The 23592-nt window shown below is 34.4% G+C and overlaps 1 protein-coding gene across 2 annotated transcripts in view; it reads right to left on the bottom strand.

Moving 5' to 3' along the window:
• The window catches only part of NUBPL (NUBP iron-sulfur cluster assembly factor, mitochondrial), a 251132-nt gene that overhangs the window by 144884 nt on the left and 82656 nt on the right, over nt 1-23592 (bottom strand). For both annotated transcript variants that reach the window (XM_037161628.2, XM_037161627.2), the window contains exons 5-6: nt 5548-5587; nt 5367-5457 (exon numbers count right to left, since the gene is read on the bottom strand). In XM_037161628.2, the coding sequence (XP_037017523.1) occupies nt 5367-5457; nt 5548-5587 (131 nt within the window). The remainder of the gene's footprint in view (nt 1-5366; nt 5458-5547; nt 5588-23592) is intronic.

A 23592-nucleotide genomic window follows, 5' to 3' on the forward strand; every position in this document is an offset into this window, starting at 1 on the left:
CCCCTACTATGAAAAATTATTCACTGTGTATCTGATACTTAAACTAGGTATATCCTGTATTTCATCTGGTAACATTATTACCATCCTACAGTGAGATACCTTGATCCTTGACATTTTTCTCACTAAGAGAAAAATTTCTCACTTTAATAAAATTGTTTTTCTTTAGTAATACTTCTTTCCAAATTTCATTTATTAAAAAATAAAAAGCCAAACTTTTTTAATGTCCCTCCTTTCTTAACAAATCCAATTTATCTGTAACTTCATTACCTATTCCCCTCTCAACTACTCACCTCTGCCTCATCACAGGTGATTTTCAACTATTGGATTCCTCCAGTTTTACCCAGTCTCCTGATGCCTCTTCTGACTACATGTCTTTCTGGAAATCAAGCCTTGACTTCAGTGTTTCCTGCATTAATGTCCTAGATATTTTTCCCCTTTGGACTTTCTGTCATGCCAATCCTGGATCCATATCAGGTTTGCCCACATCGACTCTCATGTCAGAGAGTTGCTTAAGAGTTGCCAAAACTAAAAGTTCATGATACCTAGCATCCATTAGGTCCTTACTGCCACACAGGGACCCTATCATTCATCTCCCCATCTTCTTTTTACTATTATTTTTCCTCTGAAAGCAGTTTAAAAGCACTGCCTCTGAACCATCATATGCCTAAACCTGATTTCCGAACATGCAGCATTAGTAGTGTCTTAGGATAACCTATGAAATGTGTCAACTCTCTGGCTTTTGCTTGGACCCACTGAAGGAAAATCCAAGTGAGGGAGTGGAACGGGGAGGCTATAAATCTGAATTTTCAACGAGCTCCCCAGATAATTTTTATGACTACAGAAATTATGAACCAAATTTTCTCTACTGAATAAACTCACTATCTTTTTCCACTGTGAAAAATCAAGCAACTAATAACTTTTGTTAACCTCTTTTTAGTGTTAGGTTGATGAAGTTCCCTAACCTGCTCTTCTTTCCATCTACCTGGAACTACATACTTACTTCCCAAAACTAACTCATCTACTAACCCACTCCCTTTGACTCTTTCATAACATTCCTCTTTCAATAATCCTCTCATTTTCCAGAATCTTCAGTCCCTCTTTACTGTACCCTATACCTTGGAAAAGGTATAACCATCCCTTTTGAAAAACAAATGAAAAGGGATTTTATTTGCTACCATTTATTCTTAAGCTTCCATCCTATTTTCTTTTCTTTTTCGCTAGCCCTACACTCCCCAGCAAGGCCTACTTTATCTTATCAACAGAATCTCTTGGATACCTCTACCTCCATGGTCTTCCTATAAAATCCATTCTTAAACCCCCGTAATCTGACTTTTTTCACTCACTGTTCTACTAAAGGATCACAAATAGCTACCTCATGTCTGTTATCTCCTTGTCCTTTTTCAATCCCCATTCTCACTAACCCATCATTGTTAAACTGCAAACCAGTGTTCCCAATCTCATTAACACATTGAAATCAGTTGAAGAGCTCCAAAAATGCAACCCGAAAGCTCAACAAATGTTGCTGTTCAAGAGTTTCTACAAAGCTTAATCTGCAGCCTACTCCACCACCCCCTTTCCAGAGATCAGTGGGTGGGACTAGACATTCCAACCCTCTAAACACTTGGGCATTCCAGTAACCAGTGCCATTCTGAGACTGCCTAGGGGCCCCACCCTAAGTCCCCTCACTGGCATGAACTCAGGCATGCTCAAAAAGGGGCTCCTTATGCCTGACAAAAGACACTTCTATCACTACCCAGGAAATTCAAAGGACTTTAGGAGTTTTGTCCCATAAGCCCAAAACAAAGAATAAGTATATTTCCTATTATACCACATATTTTTAAAAATGTTAACCATGACCCTTATCTTACTTCACATACAAAAATTAATTCAAGATGTACAAGCCAGAACTATAAAGCTCTGAGAGAAAAGAACATGAGAGTATCTTTACAACCTTACAACACACTAAGAATTTTTAGAGAGAATACAAAAATCAATAAGAAGTAAAAAAAAAAATTTTGAAAGAGTGGATTTCATTAAAATTTAAAACTTCAGCTCATCAAAAGGCAAGCCACAGACTGGAAGAAGATGTCCTGATACATATATCTGACAGTGAACTCTTAGGTAAAATGTATCAAAACACTTGCAATTCAATTACAAGAAGAAAAATGAGCCAATAAAAAAACGAGTAAGAGACTTGAACGCACACTCCACAAAAAAAAGATTAAATAATATCTAATATGCACATGAAAGGGGGCTCAATATCACGATAATAAGGGAAGCACAAATTAAAACCATAACTATTTTACACCACTGTGTTGACAAAGATGTGAAGCAACTGGAACTCTTATGAACACGTGTAAAAGTATTTAAGGCAGCATTATTCATAACAGCCCAAAACTGAAGACTACCCAAATGTCCATCAACAAAAGAATATACAGACAATATGTGGTTATATTCATGCAATGGAATATTATTCAGCAATAAAAACGACTCAACTACTGATATAAGCAACAATAAGGATGACTTCCAAAAGCATTAGGCTAAGAAAAAACACAATACAAAAGGTTATATCCTGTAGGATTCCATTTATATAAAGTATGAGAACATGGAAAACTCATTCATGGTGATAAAAAGCACAACACGATGGCCTATAGGTGAGGGGTTGAATAGCAGGGTGCCCATGGAAACTTTCTAGGGAAGCAGAAATGTTCTCTGTCTTGATTGGGGGGTGTGATTACATAAAAAATATGCACCTATCAAAAATCATTGAACTGTACATCTAAGATCTGTGCATGCCCTATACTTATAAGCTCAATAAAATATTGTAAGGGGGATCAAAAAAAACTTTTAAGCCAAATGTCCAGTTCAAGATGGCAGGCTGACCACAAGTATTTTTCTTTCCCTCCCAAAATAGTAACTGGTAAAGTACATGAGAGAAACTACTAGAACATTGTCCCCTCTACAATACACTGCTGTACAAAGCACCTATAAAGCTATATACTGAGTTTTCACAAATGATGTTAAACTTACCAAATGTTCACCTGCTTCCTAACAAAAATGAAACACTCCACAATTAGCTGCTCAAGTGACCAGCATGGTCATAGCACAGCCCCAAAATATCAATTTTTCAGCTCGTGTTAAAATGTACAGATAATAGAAGTGGCCTTACAAAAGGGTGTGAGGTAAATATGCAGCCTAATATCCTAATATCCTAGAGGATACTTTAGGTATCCTCTAAGTAACCCAATAAAATAAGTTACGGATCCCTTTTCTCATCCTATCTTTCATCCTGAAATTTCTTAGTATGTTTGCTAAATATGTATCTTCAGTACTCATCAGAGTAATCTGTAACTCTGATACAATTTAGGTTCAGACAGCCAAATTGTTAAATCTCCAATAGGTCCTCTACTAGACTATCAAATCCTCTACATATTTTAAGCTGAGAATCTGATAAATATTAAGAAAAATAATGAATGAAATCAGATGACTTAAGTGTCGAGACCATCACTGAACTGGGAAATCAAAAATTCTGTAATACTAGTAATTAACACAATTATTCTATATTTTCTGACAGTATTGAACAGCAGATAAAAGAGGCTAAGTAATGGCAGGGCATTGGCCGAGAATGTGGAATTGGGATCCTGTCCATCCTCTCTTTACTGACATTTAATAATAATAACAACAACAACATTCCTTCAGATTTTCGATCCTTATACCTCTAGACTCAAGGCATTTTGTTCATTTATAAAAGCAGGTGTTAATATAAGTTTGAACTTCAGGCACAACCTTTTTGCAACCTAACTATTTGGTACTATCAAGTATAATCTCAGGCTGTGGGAAACTCCCTTTGGCCTTCTCCTGAGGGCACACACATACGTGCTCTCTCTCCCCCACCTCAAGGGCTCATTGAAAAGGATGCTTCTGTCACCTGTTGGAAATTGAGCTTTAAAGGGTCCCTGAGATTTTTAAAAGGGCCCTAGAGGTAGAAAAAAGAACTTGTACACGTCTTTCTGGGGACAGGCTGTGGGGACATGGGAACCCTGCATCCCTGAGCTGGAAGCTTGGCCTGGGTCTCTGTGTCCCTTCACACAGACTTGACTCTCTAAGTCTGATCACTGTGGAAAGCTGAAGTGTTTCCGCCTTCTGCTGCCATCGATCAAGGCCTGGGAGGAGTTCCGAATCACTTCCTGGGGAGAATCATAACACTAAGATAGGAGGGGGGAAATTCCTATTTAAAATATTCTCAACAAAATCAGAATTTTCCTTTTGGTGTTTTCAAATATCCCTTGACTCTAACTATAAATTGAATACAGATTGGCTTAGAATTTCCAGAAAAGAAAAAAAAAGGCTGAGTTAACCCACACAAATCAACGTTAAGGTCAACAAGGAATTGGCAAAGAAAAGGTGTTGTTGAGTAAAACTGAAATAACCTACTCAGGGAACTGAGGAGATGCAGCCAAGACACTTAAATAGATGCACTAGGGAAATAGGATGATTCTGTGACCAGAGAGAGAAGAGTCCATTTATTAGAACTTAAACAGAAGAAAGACAAAATGTTACAAATGAAAAACAAAAAGTTTCAGAATTCAAGACATATTTCATCTGACCTACATTCACAACTAGAAGTAATTACATATGTATGAATACATATGTAGAAATATCTATGATTAGATAATGTCAGCCTACAGCATAGTAGCTGACCCAAAGTAAAATCTGAATAAACAGGAGGTTTTTGTTATAAATCGGTGGAGAAAATTCAAATTACCTATTGTATTTTCCTAGAATATAGTTAACTATAAACTTACAGCTACTAAGAAAAAAATAAAATTTATTCCTATAAATAACATATAGACCATCTGACTTTTAGATTAGATTTATCCAATCAACTGTTCTCTTCCTTAAGGATAAATTAGATTGGACAGATACTATATACACAAATATATAGCCATCTGTACTCAGAGTAAAACAAAATTTTATTTTGTTTTGAAGCAATACAGTTTATATAATCTTTTTCTACATCTGAATAATTTCTACATTGCCCTTAAAGCTCGTATTGGCCACAATGAAATTAACCATAAATCTAAAGAAAGCAGATTACTTATAAAATAGATTTCTCCATCTTACTGCAGACTCAACAGAACAATATAAAATAAGGCACTGGATTTTTAATAATCAGAAGTCATGGGAGAGATAAAATCACGAACAGGCAAACTTGGCAACACATAACTCGTTATATATTCAGTTTATCAACTGGATTGTTTTGTAAAACATCTGAAACCTAAATGCAAATTTTAGTAGCTCTTCAATCAGCAACTGCATTAACCACAGTGTGCCAATAATAAAATGACACTTCATGCAATTCTTACCTGCCTCAACAGTTTCTCAATGGCTGACATTACCATAAGGCCTCTCCAAACAACTGGTGCAGTCTCTTCAACCAGGAAGCCCATAGACATACTACAACAGTAAACCAAAAATATAACTAATTTACATGAATTAATCAAAAGTGTTCTGAAAAGCAACATAAAGTAAAAAAGATGTGCTCACCAAGCAATACCATAATTCAAAAGAGGCCTCATTAGGTTGCCTGAAATAAAAAAAATTTTTTTTAATAAATCTCTCATTTAGAAGAGTCATTATATATAAACATACTGACTTGTTTTCTCATTGAAGAGTGTCAAATTAAAAATACAGAGTACTCATACTGCTGTTCTTTTAACCTCCAACTAATTCATCTCAATTTGTAACAATTTAAACATTTACCAAGCATAAAACAAATACTACCAATAGAAGGAACATTTAAAAATAATTGGGATATTGTTTTATTAGGAGCAATTCATCTACCATTTTCAAATATATTTTTAAAAAATAGCCTCAATAAGTAATGTTCTCCACCAATTTTTTCAAATATACAGATATAAAGACCACATATATATATGCTTATGTAGGATCTATATACATGAATATTTGCACATAGACGTGCACATACAAACACATCCAATCAGTTCTCTGTATTTCTTTTTATTTTTTTCTTTACTTGAAGAATTTGAAAAGTATGCAAATCCAAAAAAGTAGAAAAACTCTATTTTGTACATTAACACAATAAAAGCCATATATATATGAAAAACCCACAGCAAGCATCACACTCAATGATAAAAGACAAAGTTTTTCCCCTAAGATCAGAAAAAAGACAAGGATGCCCCCGTCTGCCACTTCTATTCAACATAATATTGAAAGTTATAGCCAAAAGGATCAAGCAAGAAAAATAAATAAATGGCAACCAAACTGAAAAGGAAGAAGTACTCTCTGTTTGCAGATGATATAATCTTATATATAGAAAACCTTGAATATTCCACACCAAAAAAAAACAACTGTTAAAATTCATAAATTAATTCAGCAAAGTAGCAGGATACAAAATCAACACACGAAAAGTCAGATGCATTTCTATATACTAATAATGAACAATCTGAAATTGAAATTATGAAAACAATTCTATTTATATCAGCCTCAAAACAATCAAAAACTTAAGACAACATTACTAGAGAGGTGAAAAACTTGTACAGTGAAAACTATAAAACATTGTTGGAAGAAATTCTAGATGACAATTAAAGGAAACACACATCAAGTTCACTGACTAGAATACTTAATATTGTTAAGATGTCAATACTATCCAAAGCAATCTACATAGTTAATACAATCTCTATCAAAATCCCAATGACATTTTTTACAGAAATAGAAAAGTCCATTCTGAAGTTTATATGCAAAAATCAAGAAATCCCAAACAGGCAAATCAATTTTAGAGAAACAACACAGCTGGAGGACTTCTTGAGTTTAAAACTTACTACAAAGCTACAGTAATCAAAACAGTATATTACTGACATAAAGGCAGACATAGAGACCAATGGGATAGAATAGAGATCTCGGATATAAACCCTGCGTACAGGGTGGAGCAAAAGTAGTTGTGAGTACACAAAATGCAGGGGTTATTCTTGTAGTATTATCCATTAATTATTGTACTACTCTGCTTACAAACAACTGTAAACCTACTTTGCCTGACCCTGTAGATAGTCAAAGGTTTTCTGACTTGGGGAAGAAAGGCAAGGACAAGATCACTCAATGTGGAAAGGATGCTCTTTTCAAATGATTTTGAAAAAACTCAACCCATATGCAAGAGAATGAAATTGGACCTTTAATTAGCACCGTAAAAAACAAAATGGATTAAAGATATAAGTATAAGGGCTAATTACATAATTCTTAGAAGAAAACATAGGGCAAATGTTCATTTCATTGGGTTTATCAATGATTTCTTGGCTATGACACAAAAGCACAGGCAACAAAAGAAATGATAGACAAATTGGAATTCATGAAAGTTTTTTTCTTTTTTTTTTAATTTTTATTTATTTAACTTTAGAAGGGAAGGGAAAGAGAGAGGGAGAGAAATACCAATGTATGGTTGCTTCTCATGCATCCCCTGCCGGGAACTGGCCTGCAACCCAGGCATGTGCCATGACTGGGAATCAAACCATGATCTTTTGGTTCACAGGCCTGTGCTCAAGCCACTGAGCTACACCAGCCAGGTCATGGAAATTTTTTAATGTGCAATGAAACACCACATCAACAGAGAGAAAAGGCAAGCCACAGAATGGGAAAAAGTATTCGCTAATCATATATTTTGTAAGAATAAATAGAAAACTCATAAAGGTCAACAAACACAAAAACCCAATTAAAAAATGGGCAAAGGAAAGAAATAGACACTTCTCCAAGGAAGTATACAAATAACCAATAAACACATGAAAAACAAATGTACATCACTGATCATGAGTAAAAATACAAATCAAAATTGCAAGATACTACCTCACACCTATTAGGATGGCTACCATAAAAAAACAAAAAATGGCCTTGCCCAGTGTGGCTCATTTGGTTGGGTGTCATCCCACAAGCAAGAGAGGTCACCCACTGACTCCTGGTCAGGGCACATAACTGGATTGTTGGTTCGATTCCAGTCAGGGCACGTACAAGAGGCAACTGATCAATATTTCTCTCTCACACTGATGTTTCTCTCCCTCTCTTTGTCCCTCCCTTCCTCTCAGTCTAAAACTAAATAAATTAAATTTAAAAAAAAAACAGAATATAACAAGTTAGGTGAGAATAAGGAAAAATTAGAACCCTTGTGGACTGTATGGTTCCACTTACTGAAATACTTAAGAGTAGTCAGAATTATACAGACGGAAAGTAAAATGGGGCGTTGCCAAGGGCAGGGAGGGGTGGCAATGGGAAGTTATTGTTTAATGGGTATAAAGTTTCAGTTTTACAAGATTAAAAAAACTATGTCAATGAATGGTGGTGATAGTTGTGCAATATTGTCAATGTATTTCACACCACTGAGCCATATACTTAAAAGGGTTTAAGACAGTAAATTTCGTGTTACGCTTTTTTACCACAATAAAAAAATGTGGAAGAGAAAAATATACTGATGGAAGAGAATCAAGAGCCCAGAAATAAACATAAGCATATACAGTCAACTGATATTTGACAAGGAAGCCAAGAATACTCAATGGAAAAGACAGTCTCTTCAGTAAATGGTGCTGGGATAACTGGATATTCACATGTAAAAGAATGAAAATGAGCCCATATTTTACAGCACTCACACAAATCAACTCAAAATGTATTAAAGACTTAAATATAGAATATAAAACCATGAAATGACTAGGAAAAAAACAGGCATAAACCTCACTGACGTGGGTCTTGGTAATGATTTTCTGATATAACACTTAAAGAATAAGCAACAAAATGAAAAATAAACAAGTGGGACTACATCAAACTAAAGGCTCATGTAGAGCAAAAGATACCAACAGCAAAGTGAAAAGAAAACCTATGGAATGGGGAAAAAGTTACAAACCATAGATCAGACAAGGGGTTAATATTCAAATTACATAAATAACTCACACCAGTCAACAGCAAAAAGTCAATGAAACCAATTTAAAAATAAGCAAAGGACCTGAATACACATTTCTCCAAAGATTACGACAGGCCAACAGGTACATAAAAAGATGCTCAACCTCACTAGTCATTAAGGGAATGAAAATTAAAGCCACAAAGACATCACCTTACACCTGTATGAATGGCTATCATCAAAAAGGCAAGAGATAACAAATGCTGGTGTGAATGTAGAGAAAAGGGAATCTTTGTGCACTGTTAGTGAGATCGTATTTGTACACTGGTGCAGCCAATATGGAAAACAGTATGGAGAATCCTCACAAAACAAAAAATGGAGCTACTGTGCAATCCAGCAATTTCACTACTGGAAATCTATCCAAAGAAAACAAAAACACTAACTCAAAAAGATATCTGCATTCCCATGTTCACAGAAGCATTTTTTTTTTTTTTTGTCCTCACCTCAGGACATTTTTTCATTGCTTTTAGAGAGCAAGGAAGAAGGAGAGAGAGAGAAGTAGAAACATCAATGTGAGAGAGAAACATCGATTGGTTGCCTCTTGTACCCCCCGACAGGGGACTGAACCCACAACCTATGTATGTGCCCTGACCAGATCGAACCCACAACCTTTCCATTTATGGGGCATTCCAACTAACTGAGCCACACCAACCAGGGCCAGAGCAGCATTATTTATAATAGTCAAGACATGGTAACAACCTAAGTGTCCATCAATGGATGAATGGATAGGAAGGTTGTGATATATAGCAATATACAGGGTACCATAGAAGTAACACCTGCTTGAGTGTGGTTGGGAGGCAATAATATGAGTATAATAATTTACAGTTTTAATTTGAACATTTCACCTAAAATGTCATATGGAGTGCCTGAGTGTTATGTTATATTTGTTACGTTTCAAAATTACAATTAAAAAGGGGTGTTATTTGTGCTGGACCCTGTGTACAATGGACTATTATTTAGCCATAAAAAATGAGGAAATCCTACCACTTGCAACAACGTGGATGGACTATAAAGGTATTAGGCTGAGTGAAATAAGTAAGACAAAGGCAAATACTGTATATATGATCTCACATGTATGTGGAATCTTCAAAAACACCCTCACAGGAGGAGATCACACTTGTAGTTACCAGGGATAGCGGGTGGGGGAGAAGAAACAGGAAGAAGGTGGTCGAAAGGCATAAACTTGCAGCTATAAGATAAATAAGTACTAGGTATGTAATGCAAGGCATGATGACTGTAACACTGCTGTATAACAGACAGGAAAGTAGTTAAGAGAGTATATTGTCCAGAGAGTTCTCAGCACAGGGTAAATTTTTTTCTTTACTTCATTTATTCTATATTTTATTGTAGCTATGAGAGGATAAATGTTAGCTGAACCTACTGTGGAAATCAATTAATTCGCAGTGCATGCATCACACCGTCATGCTCTATGCCTTAAACTTATACAGTGATGCGTGTCAACTATTTCTCCATAAATATGGGGGAGGTGAAAAAATATACTTTATAATCTGAGTATAATATTATACTTTATAATACTTTATACATTAATCACAAGAAAAAAATAATCCATTGTTTATGCTCAAGTACAAAAAAAGAAAATACACTACATAAACAACAAAAGGTTGTTTATAAAATAGTTCCTTTTATCAACTGATCTGTGCCGCCACACCCCTACTCACTGTTGCTACCATACCCTACTTCATAACAAAGCACAGTAGAAGCCCTCTTAGCTTATGCAATCTGCACTTGTATTGAGATAAAAGGTTTAGGACAAAATCAGAAAAACTAGCATGGTTAGGTATTCAGATTTCATCATATATTCTTCAGTTCTTTCTTTTCTTTAAAGAGACTGAGTTGAAAATTGTAGATAAACCATATGGGCATAAATGAGAAATCTATTGCTGAACTCTATTCACTGGATCCCTACTCAAAGAAAAAGCCATCATCCTTCATCAAAAGATTTGTTAATAAGCATACATCTTAATGCTTTAAGTTAAAGTAAATTGTTTAAGAGTGTGTGTGTATATGATATATATATATATACATATATATATAGTTTTTTGTGATTATCCTCTTTAATTTCTGACTAAACAAACTCAGTCTCCCCCATACCTAATTTGATAGCAACATTTTTTCCCATATAATTTTATAAATCCTTTCCAAACCACCTAACTTAAATTTTCAGAGTATGGTAATAACTTTTCTCCATTGTGCTCTGCATTTTCTACTTTTTATTTTCTTGAATTACATATGCATACAGATTAAAGAGTCAACTTGTACTATAAAATTATTACTAAAATTCAATAATCTCCCAACTCTCTCCCATTTCTTACTCCTTAGAGCCAGCAATTCTCAACTGATTTTTTTAACAGAAAGGTACAAAAACTAGTACAGTGCTCACATTCCCTTCACCTGGCTTTCCCTAATGTTAACATCTTATATAACCATAGTACAATTATCACAACCAGGAAATGAACATTGATACAATTCAATTAACTAATCCCTCAACCTTATTCACAGTTTGACAGTTTTTAGTTACTTCATTGAATATGATAGGATTTAGCTCTTTTTCACTAGCACAGGCACACTCTTCGTGCATGTATCCTCTCAGCTGTAATTATAATTTTCATGTGATAAGCATGTAAATGTTATTAATGGCTGAGTAACACAGCATACAATAATTATTTTTCCTCTATCTCCCTGAACTAGTGGTTAGAAGATGATGGACGTATGTGTGTTTCCTTCAGTTTCTATGTACTTACCAGCAATTTGTTCCTAAACTATATTCCAGCTGTGTGACTATCAAATACATTAATCAAATGCACTAAGCATTTAAATACATCATCTTGAATATGCCTCTGCTAAACCCTTTATAGTGTTTTTTAACTAAAAGTTCTTACTTCTTACGTAATCAAATTAATCAATTTTTTTCCTTTAAGGTTTATGATGTTTGGGTCTTTTCTATGAAAGCCTTCCCTAATATGTTGTCATTGAGATAGTCTCATATATTGTCTTCTAAACCCTTAATAATTTTGTATTTCACATTTAAGTCCTTAAACCATCTGGAATTAATTTCTGTGTAAGGTGTGTAAGGATCCATTTTCTTTTTATTCTCATTGTGAATAATTGTCCCACTTTCAATAATCTGCAATACCAGCTCTGTCACAAATCAAGTTTCTATATATGTGTAATTCTGAATCTGGGCTCTCTGTTTAGTTCCACTAGTATATTTGTCTATCTTTGAGCCAGTACAAAGCAGGGTATATAATATGGTAGCTCAAGACCTTTTATGTGGCAGAGCAAGTCTCTCTCTTCAGGAGTTTCTTACCTATTCATGGCCCTTTGTTCATCTTTCTTACGTCCCCTGTTGGGAACTGGTCTGCAACTCAGGCATGTGCCCTGATTGGGAATTGAACCACGATCCTCTGGTTCACAGGACCGCACTCAATCCACTGAGCTACACCAGCCAGGGCCCTTTGTTCACCTTTATAAATTGTAAATTCAACTTTGTCACTTTCCACAAATGGGATTTTGACTGAATGTGTACAACCTTTGAGAAAATTGACATCTTTATAAAATTCAGTCTTTGCTACAAACATCATTTTTCTCTCCATTTACTGATATCTTTAAATCTTCCAACAAAGCATTAGAATTTTTTCCACATAAGATCTGTATGTTTTCTCATTTTCTTGTCTGTATTACACTTTTCCGTTACCATTTAATCCCCTTCCACCCCCTACACCAAGCAATCACTACACTGTTGTCCATGTCCATAAGTCCTTGTTCCTTTTTGCCCAGTCCTTCCACCCCTAACCTCTCCCCACCCTACTTTTGTTAGATTTGTTCCAAGGTACTCTGAGATTTTTAAGGAATTTGCATCTTTTTTCAAAATTACATTTTCTACCCCTTTATTTCTGGTATATTGATATTTAATTTTCTCATATATTAATCTTATATCTAGCCATCTTACTAAATTTCCTGATTCATTTTAATAATTTGTCGAATTGTTTTAAAATTTTCTACGGTAGTATTTTCTGTAAATAATGACAATTTACTTCTTTAATTGAACTCTTTATTTATGAGTGTTAGTATGTAATTGGATTTATCTTGCAGACTAGGAGTGCCTGTATGATGTTAAATAAAAGTTGTGATACCAGGCCTCCTTGCTTTATTCCTAATTTTAAATGCAAGGCTTTTAACAGCTCACCACTGAATATTATTCTTGCCACATATTTTATACAGATATGTTATATTAAATAGATTACATTAGCTCTGGCCGGTGTGGCTCAGTAGATTAAGTGCCAGCCTACAAACCCAAGGAGAGCTGATTTGATTCCCAGTCAGGACACATACCTGCACTTGTGGGCCAGGGCATATTTATTGCTTTTCTAACTTAAGTTAAATAGTTCATTCATTTTCAGCCTTTTTTCTCTTTAAACATAAATATTTAAGACTATTGTAATAATTTTAAGTATTATTTTAGCTTTATCCAATGTTTTCATTTCCACTATTTTTTCTTTCAACCATGGTTATATAGAAATTGTTTTTAACTTCCAAATTTATAGATGTTTTTAGTTATCATGTTGTAATAAACTTCTAAATTAACTGTGTGATAGTTAGAGAATGTATTCTGGATAATACCAATCTTTGAAATTCACTGAAACTTGCTTCATTGTCTAGTATATGGTCAGTTTTTATAAACATTCCACATGCACGTGAAAAGAATTTCTATACATGGCCATAAGAACAAGTTCCTTTGTAGGTATACTTTTGCTTTAAAGTCTATTTTGTCTGCTATTAACATAACTACACCCACTTTCATTTTGCCTGATCTATCTTTTCCAATGTCTTAACTTTTAACCTATGTGTATATCTATGTTTTAGGGTACATTTTTGTAAATAGCTTTAACCTACCTAGATTTTGCTTTTATTTTTTGTTTTCACATATATTATTATTTTACTGAAGAATGGTATAATATTTATATTGCTGAGATATCTGGATTCATACTATTATTTTGCATTTTCTCTTCACCTCACTTTGTTTTTGATAGCCTTATTTTTTTATTGAAATTCTTCTTCTCATTACATTTTCCTCTCTTTTAGAAGAGAAATCATGCAGTCCATTTCTTTTCTTATAATGATTACCCAGTAATTTAAACAAACGTGTGTAAAATGAAGCAATACTTCTCCCTTCTTTCCCTGTGAATTCTTCAAATCTACTCACTCCCTCTCCCAGGCCAATTCACATGCTATTGTTGTCCTGAATTTTAGTTCTATCTTGGAAAATTCTCAGCCATTATCTCTTTAAATATTGCCTCTATCATATTTTCTCCATTATCTACTTCTAGAACTCTAATTAGAGCTATGCTTGACCTTCCAATGCTACCTTCCATGTCTCTCAAATTTTCACTTTTTTCTCCAACTCTTATGTACACTGGGTATTTTTATCATCTACATTCCAATTAATTAACTTCCTCTTCAGTTGTGTCTAAATCTTTTGTTATTGTATCTGTCCATTTCTTTCCACTCTACCCAGAGCCTCCCTTGGAAAACCCAGGACAAATCCCCAATAACTCTCAGTGCAGGGAAGATCTATTTTCTTCATCACTTACTAAGGATGACATCCTTTGGGTGTCTCAGTTTTTACATGGTGATTCTCCACTGAATTCTCCTTCCTCCTTAGGCACCACACTTTATCTCTCTATTCCTTCATACACAGACCTAAAAAATACAGGGGTAAGCCACCAAGGATCAGCAGACCGTGTGCACCTATACCAATTAGTGAGCATGTTCTTGTTAAGTCTAAGTTCTAAGAAATTCCCTTCCTTTCCTACTACCTCAGTTATGCACTGAAAAATAACTTTTGTTAATATTTTATGTAATAATTAAAGGTATGCTGTTACAGGAATAGTTTTTCTAAATAGATAGTCTGCCATATCGCCAGAATTAGAAGTTGAAAGTGACTGATTTTTATACAGTGATCTTATATCCCCTGAGATACCTTCCAAAACTCTCATTATTTTCAAATAGTTCTATTATTTCTTTTGAATTTTCTTGGTAGACGAACATATTATATGGGATTAATGACAATTTTTTCTTTTCTTTCCATTATTAATAACCATTACTTCTTCCTAGTCAGGGCACATGCCTGGGTTACAGACCAGGTCCCCAGTAGGGGACACATGAGAGGCAACCACACATTGATGTTTCTCTCCCACTCTTTCTCCTTCCCTTCCCATCTCTCTAAAAATAAATAAATAAAATATTTAAAATAAAATAGAAAAATAACTTGTTTTAAAAAATAATAATAGCCATTACTTCTTTTTCCTGTTTTAGTGCATTAGCTAAAATCTGCAGTAGCAATGGCAGCCTCATGTTGTTTTTAATGTAACATGGAAAAGGTTCCACCAAAATAGGAGAACATGGACAGCACCTATTCATTAATCCTCCATCTGAAGCAAATGATCTAAGGAGCTTGTAGGAAATATGGCTTACAGTTCAAATTGGAATTGAACACTGAAACTATGTGTTATGAACTGAATATTGTCCTCCACTCTATCCCCCCAAAAATCATATGTTAAAATCCTAACCCCAGATGTGATGGAATTAGAAGACAGAATCTACAAGAGGTGATTCTGTCATGAGCATGGAGCTCTGATGAATGGGATAAGTGGTCTTATAAAACAGACTCCGGGGGTCCTCTTGCCCTTTCTGCTGTGAGAGGACACAACCAGAGAACCTGGCTGCCTGTGAACCAGGAATCAGGTCCTCACTAGATATTGATCTGCTGGCACCTTGACGTTGAACTTCCCAGCCTCCAGAACTGTGAAAAGTGTTTGTGGTTTAAGCCACCCAGTCTATGGTATTTTTGTTCTAGCAGCCTGAACAGACTGAGACACTTGGATAGTTAAGTCTTTTCTAAAACTGAAAATCAAAATCTCTAACACTGTAAAAACACAATTTTTGTTAAATCCCAATTCAGAATAAAAGTTGTGATTTAAAATTTCTCATGGTTTAGTGAATAATAAATTATAAACTGTGAGATCATGTCATAAGCAGATGCATCACCATGTTGTTAAATGTGTTTCTTCAGAATTTAACAGGGAAAAGTATACACTGAATCTCTTATACATATACAGCATATACATTAAAAAGAAAAAGGCACATTATTCATTATCTTCTCCAATGTACAAGTAAACAAATTAACACTACCTAAAACATTTTACTTTAAATAATAATCAGAACTGAATGATGGCACAGACTGAAGACATACTTTTAAATAAGTAGGGAACAAATGAATGACAACTTGTGATTATACGTACAAATCAATTTCTTCTTTGCAGAATTTTATTTAAAGAAAATGTATACAGCAATTCCTCCATATAAACTTAATAGAAAAACTAACAAAATACTACTGGTTGAAAGTTTACCTAGAAATTCTGGGATCCCCTGCCTTGTGACTAATAGCTTCTTGAAGAGAACACCCTTAGCTGAACTTATGACAGATCATTATTTCCTACCTCAATGTATCTCCACGATAGCTCATACACTGAAGCATGAAAGATTCTTACTATAAGTGAAACCATTTCAATTGCCACAATGCCACTCACAGAATGAATGACATCTGCTGCATCCTCCTCATTCTATGACAACAAAGATCTATCATTTCTAACAGGTGTGAATTTAATTAATGGATTGTATGTCACCAGCAGATCTCAAACAGATTTTGAGACTACTTTTATATTATAAATGAATTATAAAGCTAGAATAGATACCGTGACCATGTCAAACTGCAAAATTAGGTAAAAAGGAAATAGGCATAAGAATGCCCACTTTAAATCTTTCTATTAAAGTTGACATCATTAAATATTGCAAGGATAACTCTGATTAATAATCAGACCTTCTTTCTGTAGTGATCTCATTGTTAATGAATCAGCTAAGTAGTAGATATTTCCATTTACTTGGTACTCTCAGTAAACCTAAAAATCTCTCTACCTTTTTTTTACTCATTCCCTGGCTCCCAAACTAAAAGAAGAGTTTTAAATGTATTGAACATCAAGGTTCAGAAATATATGTCAAAAAGTTATAAATTAAAATCATACAACTAGAGACATTAAATCAACTTTTAAGATGATAGAGTGCAGCCAAAAATATACAACCTCATTTTATAAATGTTAAGAAATACTTAAACATCAAGTAAATAAACAAAGGTTTTGTAAAAACAAGCCTCTATCCACATATCAAGAAGATATTCAAAGGTAAAAACCTTCCAAAAAGTAAAAAAAAGCACAACCAGTGCAAATTTTATAATTTCACTTTCTCACCATCCCCTTTCCTATTCCTTCCTTCCTTTCTGAAAACCAGATCCTTTCTTATGAGAAATGAAATACAAGAAAGAAGTTGCACCCACTATTGTTCTTTCAGGAGAACTCACATGGCCAAGTGAGGCAATGTAGTTCTAATAGTACCCAGGACAGGTTTAAAATACCCTACTTGTTTACCTAGAAGAAAAGAGGGACTTAGAGAGAACATGAGTAAAGATAGGATAATGAAATGGGTCAAAACTCGAGTGCCGACCTGGACAGCCAAAAGGCAATATTATAACACTTTATCTAAAAGTGCAAAGGAGAGGGGTGTAACATATTAAAGAAGGGAGCAGAAAGTAAGACTATAAAGAAAATTCATTGTTTTTAGAAATGTACACCTCTTACTCTTAATATTAAAAGTTCATTTATCTTCATATCATACTTTCCTTCTTTGTACCAACCCGGAACCCTACTACCCCATCCCTGGAACTCACCCGTCTCAAAGCTGAAAGCCATTCAGACATACATTTCTTAAAACCCAACCTCCCGCCCAATAAAAAACTGCCCCTTTCTTTTCCAGCCCATCTCTTCCCCAGTCAAGATTCTCATCATCTCCTGTGGGTGATTTCCATGAGGAAAAGAAACTGATACAAGTAAACCATACTGAGAACCTAGGCTTTGTAGAAGATAAAAGTATTTTTTTCTTTTTTCAAATATATTTTATTGATTATGCCATTACAGTTATCCCAGTTTTTCCCCCTTTGCCCCTCTCTGCCCAGCACCCACCTTCCCTGTTAAAGGTAAGATCATATGGTATTTGTCCCTCAACACCTGGTTTATTTCACTTAGCATAATGCTGTCCAGTTTTATCCATGCCATTGCAAAGGGTAGAAGCTCTGGGAAGGAAAAATTTTAGATAACAGAAGGAACCACTACATTCAGTCTATGAAGAGTAAAATAAATTGTAGTTACATTATGTGTCATGGAGCACTGCACAGATACCTTAAAGAAACTGTATCTCACTGAATCCTTACAACAATCCTGTGAGGCAAGTACTATCTCCATTTCATAGTTGAGGAAAGTAGAAGGCTATGCCAGCTCCTCTCTGCTTCTCTAAATTTCTTTCTTCCATAGCAGCCTCCAAACCAGCTCTCCATAATCATTCTCCGGCATCTGACAATAAATGTTATCCTGTGCGATCGTCTTTCATGCCTCTATCCTGCCTCCCCAAACTAAATACTATATTCCCCTTGCTTAGTAGAGCTGGTGCTCAAAACACATGTTTATAAATGGACAAAACAATTTTATAAATAGCTAAAGACTCCACAGTAAATAGATATTAAGACAAAACTGCACACCCTATATTTGCCATCCAGGCATGTTTAGTGCAGTAAATTATTATTTACTACAAGCTAATTAGCCACTCACTAGCTGTAGCCTTGAACAAGTTGTCTTCGCATGACATATGAAGTCTCCATACATCATACTTCATATCAAGTAATTGAAAATCAGAAAACTACATCAATCTGCCCAAAGTTAAGCAGCCAGCAACAAAGACAGTATTACAACTAGTCCTGTTCCATCCCAAGTCCCATATTCTTTCCACACACATATACAGGGAAGCAGATGGCAGGTCATGCCAACATATGTGACAGCAGAAGATAACACGCAGTTAAAGCTAATATAGGAGCAGATTTTCCTTCTATTGCTTGATGATGCCCAGACAAGTTCTCTGATTTAACAGTGCTCTGATGCACTGTTATTCTCTAATATAAATCACATTTAGGTCCATGGAAACATCTGAGCCAGGGTTACCAGCTATAAAATTGCAGTTGACTATTTTGGGTTATTTTGAAGTATCTTTTAACTAAATTTCTATAATCCTCAAGCTTTCTGTTTATACAGTGACATTTCCAGCCTTCTTGTCAAATCATATAATATATAACAGTGGTTTTCTTCCATTAGTCTACTTGGCTTTTTAAAAATCTTTAATTCATTTTTAAGCAGTAATAGTGAGCTCAAGTCCAAGAAATTCAGGATCTGGGATTTGAAAAATACTAGCAATGCACGCCTACAAGAAAGTGAAGCAAAAGGAACATTTAGTGGCAATTTAGCAAAACCAAAAGTGGCATACTGGGACGAGAAAAACATAACTTAGCCATATGACAAAGGCTTAACACAAAACTGCACTTCTTTTAGTAACTAAAATGCCTGTTAATGTGCATGTTGTGAAGCACCCAAAAATTCTAAACATAAAAAATATTATGACAAAATAATGACTGCCAGCATAAAAAGACCCAATTAAGAACATAAACAGAATAGAGAAAATAAACAGTGTACAGCCAAAGGCAAAGCACTGGCTTCAGTGTGGCCTTTATACCATAGCGATCAAAAAAATTCTATAAACTCAACTCGTTTTAGGAGGAGAGAAAAAGGTACAGAGCATAAATACGAAAAACTATTTGAAAAAGGCTACTGAAAATATTGATCTAACACAAAAATGCTACATGAAAAAGATATAAACATAAACTATAATAAAAACAAAAACTATAGAAGATAATACATTTACAAATACTTAGAGGTCAACTCCTTTGAATAAATACATTGTATATACCAACACAATAAAAGCCTTACTACTCTACCCATTCTGTTATAGTAAAGGTTTGGAGGCTTATGTGAATGGCCCATGTGTCAGAGTATATAGATAAGAAACAAGAGGGAAGAATAATAGAAAGCAGAGTCACTAACATCTGTGACCCCACAGTAAACTGGAAACTGTCCAGATGGGTAATGAAACTTTGCAATGTTGGATAGTTTTGTGTTTTTGGTCAAAGACTGCTATTAAAGTATTTCAAAAATGGTAAGTGCTTTAAAAATTCCATTCTGTGCCATTCAAGATTATAAGCAATTAACTTATATAACATCTATAACTCTAAGAAAGACTATATACAAATAACATTTCTATAAAAATGAATTTTATTTTAAAGAACTGATGAACATTCACCACAAAATTCTTTCCATTCACTCACTCATTCAACATATTTATTGAGCACCTACTATATGTCAAACCCAAGGTTTGGAACTAGGGATACAGTGGCAAAGAAAAACACACACGGTATCTTCTCTCATGAAACATAAAAACTATAGGAAAGATGGACACTAGTCACACTATCACTACACAAAGGTAAACCTGCAACCAAAATAAGTCCTACAAAAACCGTAGAATTTGGCCTAGTGGCAGGTCTGGGTCTTTGATACTAAGAAAAAATTCATTCTTCAAAGAAATACCCTACAAACTTGATAACTTTACAGTTTGGTTTTTAAATAATATTGGTGTCTTTAAAATCAGGGCACAGATAAGGAAAATATTACTACTAAAGAGGGAAAATGCCATCATTTATCTAAAGAGAAAGGAGACTATAAATGGGTATTGCTCAATACCTAAGGTAATCCATTCCTCAAAAATGTCGTTCACACTAAAAGCTAAGTTAAAATTTGAGAAACGACCCTGGCTGGTATAGAGCTCAGTGAGCACGGGCCTGTGAACTAAAAGATCGCGATTCGATTCCCTGTCGGGGCACATGCCTGGGTTGCAGGCCAGTTCCCAGCAGTGGCCGGTTCCCAGCAGGGGATGCACCAGAAGCAAGCATACATTGATATTTCTCTCCTTCTCTCCTTCCCTTCCCTTCCCTTCTAAAGATAAATAAATTTTTAAAAAATTTTTAAATATTTTTTTAAAATTTTGAGAAACAATTAGCTTTTTAAACCAATATCCCAAAATCTGGAATAGTATCAAATTTGAAAACAGTTTTTAAACATAGGCATTTTTATTATATATAGCCTTCAAACAAGTAGCTAAAGGACATTAAGTACAAAGACAGCATTTTGCAATGAAAGCCATTCCCACAAAAAGCTTAGTTAGGTTGTATCTTTACACACATTTGCATTTTCCTAGACTCACGCCTATGTCGAGTAGTTAGGTATTAAAGACTCCCTCTGTATACAAAGCTAGCATTGTTTACAACATTGTTATACCAATAGAACCCTTTAATTTGAATTTCCAAACGGCAAAGAGCTAAAGTTGTCAAAATCTAATGAAAGATACACAAATATTGAAGAGATTATTTACTCCTTTTGACAACACAAAATATATACTTAAAAGTTAAAAAAATAAGTTCAGCAGCCTCAACTCCATGTGCATAGCATCTTATCTACTAATACGTTTACTTTCTGAAATGTCAACTTATGAGGGACTATATCATGTAAAAATTATTACCTACAGCTACCTGTACTTAATATTTAATTAATTAAATAGTATGTTTTAAAACTGTTTTTATAAACTTTGATGTTCACCTTATAAATCTTATTTTATATATAATTTATAATTTTTAGTATAAAAATTATTGTCTTATTTGTGTTCAATTAACTCATTAAAACTTAAATTTCCACAAACAATTAGTTCTAATAATAAGGCTAGTTAAATTAAGTTACCTAAAATATTTAAAACTACATTCATAAATCAAATAAGTCTGATTCTCTCAAACCCTCTAATGCCTGAGGGAGCCTTACAAAACTGCCAAAATCATTCTAAATACCTAAGCAACTCTTGTAAATTGAATAAACTAAACTAATAAATGGAATAAATCCAATTATCTTGAATGCTCTGACACTGCTTAGAAACTTAATCGAATTATTTCTACATCTTTCGAATTACAATCTTCCTAGGAAAAATCTTGGTTCCTGAAGTCTTTGTGGAATAAAACTGTCCTATCAGCCTGAATGGATGGCCTCTAAACTTTTATGTCAAAGACAAAAAAGTTATCTTGTTTATGCTACAATTGTATTGGGTTTTCTCTCACTCATAACCAACTTACTACATAAAATATGTTTAAAATCTATTAAATATTTCAAATTAAAATCCAAAGCTAACATGTCAGATTCTCTGATGTTTCATTTTCTTAAATGTTTCAAACATCTTAAAAATAAATACAAACATCTAGTATCACAATGATTATAAAAAGTTTTTCTAAACTTTATACAAAAAAAATGTCAATATTAAAGATTTCATTTGTTTTACAACTAAAGGTGGCATGTTTACCAACACAAGATCATAGCACCTAAGAACTTCTCCCAGGAGTTCTACCTGGCCAACATGCTATGTTTTTGTTCGTGTTATACTACCAGGACTTTTCAAGCCCATGACTTTTCTGGCAACCCAATATATTATACATTCCTTCAATTTTTAAAGCAACTTCTTAAAACAACATTTAATTGCCTGCTTAAACTTGGTGATATTCTGTACATTACAGCAGATGCAACTAATTTCTTTACTAAGTGATTGGACTCTGCTTTCTTTTCTTATGTTCTCATCTGATTCAATGCCACATACTACATTCATTTTATTGACGGGAAGTTGCAACAGACAAAGCAGTCTGTCATTTAAAACAACAGTCTGCTGTTGTTTTTAGAAAATGATAAGCAAGAATTAGATATGATATAAATCGTGGCTATAAACAGAAACTTACATGTCCACCAATATTTATTACTTACCTGATTCTCATAGCTGGGTAATTATACAGTTTTATTTACCATAAAAGGATAAAAGTAATGTTTCAAATGGTGATGAGATAATGAGTACAAGAAAGAGTCCACATTTTCAATGGGTAGCAATAAATTAGAAAGCAAATGGGTAACAAATAACACAACAGTCAAAATGTCAAAACTGTGAGAGTTTTGGAAAATGAGTATGTCTAAGTGAAGTTGTAACGTGTAAATTCAAGTGGTAAGGTGATTTCAGTTTGTCTATTCCTTGGAACTTAAGCTGAAGGAAAAAAATCCCTGGCAAGCATAAGAAAATAAGAGATTAAGGAAATGTGATGAATCTAGTTGTTGCTTACTTACTTCCCTCCATAGCCAAAGGAGTAGGGTAAGCAATGGCATAAAGAAATAAAGAGGTATAGCCCTGACGAGTGGCTCAGTTGGTTGGGCTTCATTCACAAAATGAAAGGTGGCTGGCTCGATATCCAATCTAAGCACATGCCTGGGTTGCAGGTTTGGTTCTTCACTGGAGCAAGTAAGAGAAGAAACCAATCAATGTTTCTCTCTCACACTGATGTTTCTCTCCCCCTTTCTCCCTCCCTTCCCAATCTCCAAAGATAAATAAGTAAAACCTTTTTAATAAGGAAATAAAGAGAACTGCTGCTATTACTTTCCCTCATTCATTGTATTGATCATCTACTTTGTATTTGGTGATCAGTTCATTCACCAAACACTTCAGAATATGCATAGAAATGTTCAAAATAAACAACCTTATTTATCTGGGATACTGACAAA

Source organism: Artibeus jamaicensis, unplaced genomic scaffold, assembly GCF_021234435.1.
Source record: "Artibeus jamaicensis isolate MK-2021 breed Jamaican fruit bat unplaced genomic scaffold, CSHL_Jam_final contig_588, whole genome shotgun sequence".
NCBI classification, from domain to species: Eukaryota; Metazoa; Chordata; class Mammalia; order Chiroptera; family Phyllostomidae; genus Artibeus; species Artibeus jamaicensis.